The 12240-nt window shown below is 37.4% G+C and overlaps 1 protein-coding gene across 1 annotated transcript; it reads right to left on the minus strand.

Annotated features, from left to right (window-relative positions):
* Positions 1–4046: 4046 nt before the first annotated feature.
* vamp2 (vesicle-associated membrane protein 2) lies at positions 4047–10369 on the minus strand. Its single transcript, XM_081353973.1, has 5 exons — positions 10120–10369; positions 7380–7479; positions 6485–6643; positions 6162–6213; positions 4047–5017 (listed from the first exon to the last, which is right to left on the minus strand). Coding segments are annotated over exons 1-5 (330 nt in total). The 5' UTR covers positions 10122–10369; the 3' UTR covers positions 4047–5000.
* Between the last annotated feature and the right edge of the window lie 1871 nt (positions 10370–12240).

Genomic DNA, 12240 nt, shown 5'->3' on the forward strand with positions numbered 1-12240 from the left:
CCCCAAAATATCTTCCTTTGTGTTCAGCAGAAGAAAGAAATTCAAACAGGTTTAAAACTTGAGGGTGAGTAAATGATGACAGAATTTTAATTTTTAAGTGAACTATTCCTTTAAGGCTCTTTATTAACTTAAACTGTTTTATAACAGTAGTATCATACATAAAATGAATACTTTTATTCATAATAAATATTCATGTAAAAATATATTTGCATAGTTCAGTACTTTACTTCCACCATGAAGCATACCAATACAACTATGGTATTAGTTGTACCGTGTCCACAAAGTACCACTGTACACTTTGGTAACTTTTTTGTTAGTGTTAGTCTTTGTCTCCAAATCTTAGCTGCTTTTTTTGTATGTAGAAATATTTTCATTAAATCCTATGAGGGTGATATATAGTGAATAGTTACTTGGCTTGCATTTTTACTGCAGTATAAACATTTTACCTCAGGATTCATTCTGTGGAGGTGTAGCTCTGCTGTGCTTATTCACTTTTTCTCCACTCTAGTTTCTCTTTATGAATCTGTTGAGCACTGTGTGTGATCATGAGGGATGACAAATAATAGGTATAGTGAATACATCCTCTCCAAATGCAGGAGCTGGCCTTGGTTTATACTTTATTACAAAAACACAGCTTATGTTCTAGCTCTTAAAAATAATCTTAATATACAATTAAGAAATAATATCTTTGATACATCAAATATTTTATTTAAAAAAAAATCAACACAGACCCACTTTTATTATATATTTATTTTTTATGTTGTCATTGTTTTCAAACACACACACACATTTTAATTTCTAACTTGGAACAATAAACACAGGTCATCATAACTGTCATTTTTTTGCAATATATATATGTATATTTATATATATATATTTTCCCAAGATGTTCATCCATATAATAGACATTGACAGATTTACTCTACAATTGAATTCATGTATGTCTGGTTACCAAATGGTTTCCTGTTACAATGTACTTCGTTCTGTTTAATGCAGTCCACTATAACTTATGACACAAATAAATACAAAATTAAATAAAATAACAACAACATAAAGTCAGATTGTGAAGATCGCATTACCCATTATCCTCCAGCCTAGTCCCTCCAAAAAGGCCAGACAAAAAGGGGTAATTCCTCCCCAAAAAAACCCTCCATAAATCAAATAAATAAACAAATGAATAATTATCAATACAGCAACTTGGCTCTTGGTTCGATGCATTTCTAGACCTCCACGAAGCTCTATGGAAACGCCCCCCCCCCTGGAATTCTGCTTCTTTATACTCTTTATTCAGTCCCAAAACCCTTCGAAAATGATTTGAATTCTTGTAAAACTCCATAACTTTTCATTTAAAACATCTCTGAACTAATAGCAACCGATTAAAGTTGATATTTCAGTCTGTACAAGCTTTCTGAAAAACTCTTGACACGCTAACCTATAATAAGGCAGGGTTCAATTTCCAGTATTAGCCTACTCGGATGTCTTAGGTCACTATTCTTATATTTAAAATTAAATTATAGGAAAAAAAAAAGACTAAGCACAATGAAGCTGTGCCAAAGAGCACCCCTGTGAAGCCTTAACTAATTTCTGCTTAAAATAAAGTAAACAACTGAAGACTAAACAACTGTACGATGTGAGGAATGGAGAAATCACTGTCCGGTAAAGTTCTGCGTCTTCATTGGTTCCCTCCCAATAAAGAAGAAGCAGCGTCTTTAACAGGCTGGTGTGACAAAACTACTCCCACCATCCCTCTCAACCCACACGGTTTTGAACAAAACATACAGTAAGTGCCAAGACAAAAGAAATGTCTTCATACACTCACAAAGAAAAACAGTATAGAACATACATTATTTGTAGTAGTCCCATATTAGAATCCTTTGATTAATTTGTCATGTTTGAGTCCTACCCCAATGGGTGTAGTTTATTAGTTACAGATCCCTTTAAAATGTTTACAACCCCCGGGAGAAAATTTGCCTAATATAATATAGAGATTCTCTATTTTGATATTATTAACATCTTATTCTAACTCCAGATTGTTTATGCCTTAAATGTGAAAACTAAAAAAAGGACCCCCTTCCCCCAGATGAAGCCCACACTACAACACAAAACAATACAGATTTGTTTTTTTGCTTTTTTCTTCTTAAACGGCTACAAAGTAATAGTTTCATTTTTTAATACTCAGCATTACGTATACAGACCTAAAGGAGAAGTTGTGCTATCATTGTTTCAGATATCAGGCCTGTGATTTTTCAGTCGGATCGTGGTTTCAAAATCCTTATCTTGTTAGCAATCACCGTCACTTGTTTACCGATACTAAATATTCTAGTCAAATAAACATAGAAAACTATGCAGAGTGATAGGGGATTTCTTGAACTTTTGCTGGATGAGGCTTTTAAAAACCAGAGATCTGGGGAAATGTTGTCTCTTAACCTGTTTTTGTTGGCAGTTGGCAGTATAAGCGAGATATAACAATATGGTCTTTGGTCATTTTTCATTAAAATAGCTCGACGCGAGTGGGACATAGGAGTGAATGAGCATGCAAAGATGAAAAAAATGAAATGAACTAAGGCTATCTCCTTTTAAAGAAGAAAAATGAATGAAATGAAAATGAAACAAGCCGCTTGTTTGTTCAGAAACCATAAATACTAAATATTACAGTTAAAGGGATAGTTCACCCACATGAAAATTCTGTCATCAATTAGTCACCCTCATGTTGTTCCAAACCAGTATAAATTTCTTTGTTCTGTTGAACACAAAAGAAGATATTTTAAAGAATTAGGGAAACAGAACAGTTCTGGGGCACCATTGACTTCCATCGTATTGTTTTTCCTACTATGGAAGTCAATGGTGCCCCAAAGCGGCCTGGTTACAATTTTTTTTTTCCAAAATATCTTCCTTTGTGTTCAGCAGAACAAAGAAATGTATAAAGGTTTGGAGCAACTTGAGGGTAAGTAAATAATGACAGAATTTTCATTTTTGGGTGAACTATCCCCTTAATTCTGCTCGAATCATCAGGCTTTTCCATGAACACACCAGTGGAATCATTCCTCTAGCCCCACCCCCTCGACCCAGTGGCTCCGCCTCCTGTCACAATCAATCTGCTAATCTATGCCCTCCCCCCAGGTTGCCATGTGAACAGCCTTTCTTTACCTGCAGAGGTCTAAGCAGCCTAATCTCTCAGGATGAAGCCGAAATACTCCACACACAAAATCTATTTACAGCGACAGGCAGCTAGAGGCAGAATCAAAGTGCGAAAGGAGGAAAGCTAATGGCGCTATCTGAGAAACGAGTAGGGTGGGGGTGTTCACGTGCAGACGCACACTTCACGCCTGGCTCGCTTCTTGTCGACAGATTGGGCGGATGAGACTGAAGGGTGATGCTGATGGAGGCGTAGGCCTATATGTGTGCGAGAGCAAACCGAGAAGGGCACGGTGAAAAAACAAAAACACATAAAGAAAAAAACCGTGCCCTCAGGTGCTTGGCAGTGTGTAAACTACAGCTGAACTCAACAAACAGGCACACAGAGAGGTGGATAATAGTGAGGGACACAAAAGTGCTCGCTGTGCACACGGCAGCAGCGTCAAGTCCTGAAACGACGTGGTCCCTTTCCTGCCTGCTTCACACACAAAAATATAATTTACAAATCTATTACTAAAATTCAAAGAAAGACTAAATAAAAAGGCAGTATCTAGATATAAGAGAGAGAACCACAGCTGTTGAAACTAGCTCACGTTGAAGTAGTAAGATCAACCTGTGTGCTTTCAGAAAGATGAACTCATGCATCGGTTTGGCAGTAGTTCTGCCGCGAGGAAGTAACGCAGCGCGTGGTTCTCTCACAGTCGGACCTGCAGTCTAACCAGTTAAAAAGCGACATCGAAAACAAGCTTTTTGTGCATGATACTATTTCCCCTTTTTGGTCAGTCCCACCCCCACACTTTGTATGGAGACTCTCTGGCCTTGAAAATCTTTACCAGCAGAATGAATCAGGTCCTGATTTCGTTTTGTTTCATGTCACTTACAGCGCAATTGAACCATGTGATTTTTTTTTTGTGCGATTAAGTACGACCATTCATGTCAAAACATAGTTTGACTGTTACAAATACTTGAGTTGTTTAAGACCTGTTTTGGAATTCTTTAAGACAAATACACTTACTCTGTTTGATAGACAGCATAATTCTACACTGCTATTAAGGAATGTTTAAGAGATAAGACACTAAAGACATCAACTTAAGATAAACATCTACAGTCATTGGTCTAGTCTGTTGTGGCAGTTCACTAATAGAGTAGGTACTGTTGGTAAGAAAGAAAGAAAGAAAGAAAGAAAGAAAGAAAGAAGGGGTTGAGGGGGCAACGTGTAGGTCTGAGATAGAGTGGATGTGACTTAGGAACAATTTGGGGAAATTAATTTAGTACCTCGGTTAAGAGAGTCCATAGCTTGTGCAAAAATACACCAATACTCAGTTAGCAAGAAATAGTGAAATAGAGCGTGCAAGATACAAACATCCAGATTAAGAGGCAGTAGTTTAAACCTGAAGCAAAATAAGTCTTACAAAACTTAAAAAAATATACAAATGCACATTCACACACAAACTACAAAAAACCATTATATCAGAATAAAACTCTACAAAGAACATTTGGAATATATACTGTATAATCTTATCTTATTTTAAGGGTTGTAATTTCTTTTTTATCGGTTGTCGTTGCCACAAGTAATCAGGAGTTTTGAGTATGAACAGTGTTTCAGAAAAGCCGGAGGTATTTACAGAGGATACATGGCCACACACTCACTGACAGGACGAACGAGGAGTGACAGGGGCCCAGCTGTGAGGCAGTGGAGGCAGGGGGCAAGAGGGCTCGGGGAAGGGGCTGATTTAGGCTCTTTGAGGGCAAATCATTTGATTGTTGTGAGAAGTCGTTTTTTTCTCATCTTTTTTGGGAGGGATTTCTCTGTGGCTTGGAATTGGGCGTTCGTGAGCTCAGAGTGGGGTGGGAACATTGCGCTTTTAGGTGCTGAAGTACACTGTGAAGAGAAGGAAATAATTTATTGTCAACACTTGAGAATCACAATAAGAAATATAATTATATAACATGAGTCACTGTGGCCCGGTTTCACAGACAAAGCTTCGGGTGCGTTTACATGACAATGATGTGCTAAAAACTGAAACGTTTTTCCTTTAAACATTTTTCACGTACAAATCGTTTCCCGTTCACACGGATCCAAGAAATATTGTTTTATTCTACTGCCAGGCCAGTAGTTGGCGATGTCGCTTTGTAAAGAAACAATACGACCTTATAGCCTGACTACGTCAGACTTCGTACTTCCGCTCAATTTCATTTCGCTTCTGTACTCAGTCTGAGACCGTGTCATAGCTTTCCGTTTTTCTCCGGCCTGAAAACAGCCGGCCAATCAACGAACAGAGGGCGGGCTGAGAGCTGTGACGTAGACGCTGATTGTACTGTGGATGCGTAGATTTACTTCACATAATCTGCAAAAGTCGTTCACAACCAGGTTCACTCCGGTAGCATGCGCATAACACACGCCATAACCAAACGTTATGTGATTGGCTTACGGGTAACCAATGATTTTAAGCTTCAGACTAGCGCCCCCAGGCGGTAAAGAAAACGTTTTTCTATTACGGAACTCCAGACTCTCTCTACGAAGCAAAGCGAAGTAGCAGAGTCTGGTATTACCAGGCTAACGACCCTATAGACTGAACATGTAACATACTTGCGTATGACGTTAACGTTTTCACAAATTCGCGTTTGTAAAGAAACTATTAATGTTACCTGCACCCTGTTTCCCAGATTATTTGTCAGCTCCTTTTGTTAAAACTACAGATCGTATGTGCGCATTTTTGTATCCCTGCGCTGCGTATGGATAGCCAGATCGAGCCCAGTGCAGTATGGGTGTTGAACTTTCCCTACTTTTCTGGCGAAGGAAAACATCATAGCCTCTTTCTCTGTTTTCTCTAGTCGTGCAGCACTTAAATTACCTTTCTACTGCATAGATAACCAAATTGTATTTAAAGCCCAACTTGTCAGCGGCAAACAACCCCTTTAAATAAAACTATGGAATACATCTTTTTAAATTACAAACTAAGTCAAAATTGTATTTAAACCAGAACATTCCTTTAAAAATGAATGAGAAGATTTTCATTGCTTACCAATGATTATAATGAGGACAATCACACATATCACCCCCAGGATAATCATCATCTAAAGAAAAGAGTTAAAAAGAGGGAGAGGGAGTTAAAAACAGTAAAAAGTAGATTATTAAGATCTAACAGTCATACATGTGATCCAATAATGTGTTATTGGCAGGTACTGTTTTCAATATTATTTTAATATATATAATATAAAGGGCTCTCATTTAAAAACAGTACACTGATATAAGGTTTACTGTTAGCTGTTTGCTTGATTTAGATGTGTTGTCATGAAATACATTGCCATTTTCAGTCTTACTCAAGGCACTTTGTGTGATGTTTACCTTGGCATTCTTCCACCAGTATTTATTCTTGAGCTTGGCGGCGCTGGTCTCGAACTGTGAGGCTCCAGCCTGCAGGGCATCAGCCCGATCATCCAGTTCTGACAGCTTCTGGTCCCTCTCCAGAACCTTGTCCACGTTCACACGCATAATGTCCACCACCTGAAAAACAATGAAGGGGACTCTTAGTAAAATGTTCCATTTACTTCGTCTGTTGTGCGGTGGTGTTTTAAAATGAGGAGGCAAAGTCCTCACATTTTTATATATAGTCAACTTTTTTTCAGCATTCGTCGAGCTCGGTAAACACTGTCTGTCACAGACACGAAGATGTATCTTTAATTTCTCCAAGCTGATTGCTCATTTAGGCCATTTCAAGTTTGATTTTGACATGACAAAGCAGTGATATCTAAGTGTTTAGTTACTTTTTAATTAGTCTACACATTAACAGCATCATTGTCTTAATTTAAGCCGATTCGAGAATGCGCACGAAAACAAGTGGCAGGATCTATCGCACGAACCAATCATAACCGATCATATTCAATAATAGCTCTCTCGTGACTTCACCCCATTCATTCTCAATTACCCCCTATCAAACTCACTGCATGCATTGGGGGGGGGGGGGTCTGTTAAAAGTCAAAGGGCTCAGGGGAGGCAAGCCTCCCACTGTAACATTACCTGCGGGTGTCGCTGTTGGACAGTGTTACTTTATAAAAACACTTTTTAATGTCACATTTTGTAATATTTGTGTTGTTTTTTTTAGTTTTTTTTTATATTGATTCTTTTCTCATCCAGTTTTTTTTAGGAGACTGCCTCCCTTGCTTCCTCGGAGGAAACGCCGCTCTGGTTCTGAAAATGCACGTATCGTTGACAGAAGATAAGGAGATGGGGGTCAACTCACCTCATCCACCTGAGCCTGTGTCTGCTGTAAGCGACGGTTGCTGGTGAGGTTAGGAGGTGCGTTAGCTCCTTCTGGAGCACCGGCAGGGGCTGGAGCAGACCTGCAAATCAACATACAGTGCAGTCACTCCTCTATAATACAGTATTACAGTATTACTTATACTATATAATAATACATGTTTGTATTTATTAGTACAGTGATTTATAGAACTCATATATGAGGAAAAGTGGACAAGGATTTTCATAAATTTTGCTTGCATTCTTTTTTTTTAGAATAGAGTAGGCTACCAATTTGGAATTTGTTTTCAAATTGCAATTTAAATTTAAATTCATTACTAAATCAGTTACAATAAAGAGCTATGTGTACAGGAAGTTATGTCTTAATCGTCATGCAAGCAAGATTACATACACTTATATATTGTTATTGCACACTCATGCAGACTAGCTGCTGCTGTTCACTCTCTCACCTGCCATTTTTGTAAAGTAAATTAAATGTATTTTAATAATTGTTGTAATTACATTAAAATGTTCTGCCTTTCACTAACAGAAATGAGAAGTGTAAGTAAAAGGATATTTCTGAATAACTCTCCTTGCTAATGCCACTCTCATCCACCAGAGGAAGACAAAACTCTGTATAAAGGTCACCTCTGGAAGATCCCTGGATCTAATCCCTGTTTGCTTTCCTTTCAGGGAAGGAAATACTTTTTCTTACTGGGATCTTTACCAGCCATTTTTCTCATTCTCATTTACTTCTGCTCCCTCTAATTTACAACAGCCTATATTTAGACATAAAGTCTTGGCTCCTCTCACCTTCGCTGACAGGAAAATATTTAATTTCAGTATCAGTTGAATGGTTCTTATGGCCAGAACATTAATGTAACATTCTGTCAACTCAGATTTATATTTTCATGTCTAAAATCCATTAAAACAAATCATGATTCTTTGTAAGTCGACTTTAATCAATTCAACAGATCAGAAACAAATGTATTACTGCTTGTTTTCCGTTTTATTTTAAATACATCATAGGCTTTAAGAACAAATACTCTGTGATTCACCTTCAGCCATGATTCAATTCTAAATTAGCAGTAGTCAGATTTAGGTGTAGACAAAATCCTAGTAGTTTCATTATCTGATGGCTGCGATGTAAATTTCTCAAGTAAAATAAAATGTGTTATGTGTCATGCCTTGACTGATGTTATGTGTCATGGATGAGTTTAATGAAATGACACACCAAACATTGTAATGTGCCATAAGAAAAATTGCCTTGCATAACCAGGCCTTTTTTTCTGGTGCTCACTGAAAAATTCTAATTGTGTGAGTGAGAAAAGCATTGTAGGCTACATTTACTGTAGTTTTACATGAATATGAGGTTAATCAATTGTTTCTGTGCTCTTCCTTGTACTTGAATGGTAAAGGCAGGGTCATATGAATGATGGGGAACATCCCCACCCCCACACAAGGCCTTCATTAAGCGCCTACCTGTATCTCTGTCATCGTTGCGTCACGATCAACATTTTTTTTTTTTAAATAACAGGACCAGATGTTTACACTTGCTACCAAATGACATTTATCTATTTTTACATTGTGTTGTACCTTAATACAACAGTAGGCTATTAATCCAAAATGTTATATTAAAATATCACATTCCAGACCCAGTGATGCCTTAATAAAAGTATCCAATAGGGCAGGGACTGACAACATATTATGAAGATGTGCGCCATTTACAGCCTCGATTATTTATACCAGTTAAACGAGCGTGCCTAGAAAATACTAGTATACACGGCCATCTTTCCTGCAGAGGAACACCTGCGCCCTTTGTGCCAGTCTAACCAAATATCAATGAATATAAAGGCCTGGTTCCATAGAAACGTGCTGAGTGGATTAGAGAATAACATAACTCGAAAATATAACAAATTGTATCGCCCCCTTTGACTGACCGCGAGCATATGACCGTCCGTTTACCAACCCCCACGACTCGCGTAGAATATCACGCTTCTGTTTTACTGCCTACGTAAGGGATGTTTTTTTTTTTAAACCGTGTGAGGTATATTTTTCATCATCTTCCTCTAATGTCATTTGTGAAAAAAAAATAGGCCCGAATGAAATTCAGTGGGCCTTGGGCTAATTGAGACAAATTCCTTTTTTTTTTTCTTTTCTTTTTTGACATAGAAATTATCATCTGGACAGAGATTAGGGTGGACAAATAGCCTATATTAATTGCAATAGCTACATAGTGTTAATTCATAAATAATTTTCTTTCTAAAAGCGCGCGACCAATTCCAGCCAAACCAGTACAATCCGGTGTCTAGGCGTGATTCTATCGCTGTCGCTCACTCCAGTCCAAACACCAGAATAAAGCGAAAGATATCTACATTATACTAAATAAATTAGATCCGTTGTAACAATTTAATAAATAGAGACACATTTAGTATGCCAGTAGTAGCAACTGATATGGAAAAAAACATTGGCCATTGGGAGCCTGTATAGACTATATTATATAGCAAGCGCGCTCGTTAGAATTCAGTGGGTTTCCTGAAATACGATATAGATGTAGAAGAATGCGTATATACAATCAAATATAAACTTACAATAGCCTAATGTATGCTTATTTGTGCATAAATGTATTTACGTTTATGTTTGATTAGCCATGGCAGCATAGTAATAACTGAGAAAAGAATGAGGTTCTAAAACTTAATCAGATCATTTAAAAAATAAAATAATTGTAGCGAATTTGTACTTACATTTTAACCGGGTTTTATGTGCGTCTACAAGTAGTGTGGATGAACGCGCTGCTTCAGGCGTTTCTCCCCGTATCCCGGATAAATAATGCACTCTCCAGGTTATTCCAGTAAAGAGGTATTCCTTGTGTATTTGTTAAGGTTTGTATTTATTTATTTCCACCGGTGTGCCGCGCCTCGCTATTATTCCTTTTATAATAAGGGCGCTCCACCGCTACTCGCTTCTGTCACTATGTACACATAAAAAATAGATGCTCGGATTAGGGGAACAAAGATGGCTCGTTGACGTCACTCGTCATCCGGGAAGCTGCAGGTTGGAAGCACTGACCACGAGAGACAGGAGATGGAGGATGCATTGCATGTTGACAGTATGACAAGATGGGACAGGTCATATTTACGCTATACGTGTGGAACGCATTAAGACTTATATGTAAGAGGACATGGGAGGGGGTCCATGGATTGTATTTGCACAACATGCCCTGTGTTTAATTTATTTATAAGGATTGCTGAAACAAACAAAATGGCGGTCTATTAAGGGGGTGAATGGGCTTCGGGCTGCGTATGGTCACTGGTTGGTTACCTTTTGGGGAAAATGGAAACATTTAGATATCACTTTAAAACCTTGGAAGCGGTATAGTATTATAACGTATCCCAATAGCACATGGGTCACCAATGCAATTTCATTTTAGCACTAGAATTAGTGAATGTTTCTAAATATTTCGGGTCTACTTATTGTGCCTTACGATGTTATCTACTGTATGATATATATATACGTCTTTAAAATGTAATAGTACAAAAGAAAAAATGAAAAGTGTTTGGCAGCGGTGGGATTCGAACCCACGCCCCCGAAGAGACTGGAGCCTTAATCCAGCGCCTTAGACCGCTCGGCCACGCTACCATTGAGTGTGGTAATCTGTCCACTACTGTAAAATATGTAAACATGTACCGATATGTTATATCTTGAAAAGCGTTTTAATTTTGTTTTATATTCAGGCGTATTACTGTTATCGTCGTTCTTATCATACATAAGGAAAAGTACTGATAGTCGTTGTTTATTATAGCAGTCACATATTATGATCATGATACTTACTTATGAAAGTGACAACATCGCTCTACAGGTTATAATAAAATAATGATAGAATGTATCCTTAATTTAAAATAATACGTGGACACGTTTCAATAACACGAATCACGATAATATGGTTATTCGACCACTAGATGACGCTATATGCAAATATAATACTTGCCTACAAGAAAAACGTTATTATAATACAAATAGATGTAACGATAACATAAATGCAAATTTACCATGGTTTTTAAGACTAAAAAATATTTTACCATCATATAACGGTGCTTCTACACTCATTTCAAAAAGTGTGCCCTTGATCTACTTGTAACTTTTTATTAACATTTAAATTCTTGAGAGTGACTCACTCAGCTTCCGCCTGTGTGTGTGAACACCCACAGCCCGTCAGCCCCTCCTCTCCACTCATGTTAACTGTTCTTTCTTAATTAAATACACGCACATTTTACGTGTTTTATAAAATATGTTGATGTAAATGTGAAATATTATATGTGTGTGTATTAATTTAATGGGTACACGAATCTATTTGTGGATAAATAGCGAAAAGACCATCGGTTTTAAAATCTACCAATGGGATCGCAGGAAACGCAAGAATGTTAACATGAGAGCGGAAAGAAACTGAATTTAACATCTGTAGTTTACCTTTTTAAAAATCACAAAAAGCAGTTATCTGCTACTATTCATGAAATGTGTGATGAAATACTTGTTTTGTATTTTGAATACTTTAACTGAGTTAGAATCACAACCATGATTTAAAACACATGCATGGTTTACAAAATCATCTCGAGACCGTTTTAGTAGCACGTCAGTGAGGTACATCCTTACCTGTTACCTTAGCAATAAGGTTTCAGTACATGATGATTGGATTCTATGAATACGTGATTATTTTCCGTATTTGTTATGGGCTGCAACCCCTTAACGAATCCTTTCTGAACCAAATTGAAATTGGGTTTGTAATGATAGATCTCTATATTCCTGTGTTTGTAATTGTGCGATTCTTTGAATTTGCATGATTTGTAATGTATTATTGCTGAATGTAA

The sequence above is a fragment of the Scardinius erythrophthalmus genome, assembly GCF_964197995.2.
Source record: "Scardinius erythrophthalmus genome assembly, chromosome: 23".
NCBI lineage: Eukaryota > Metazoa > Chordata > Actinopteri > Cypriniformes > Leuciscidae > Scardinius > Scardinius erythrophthalmus.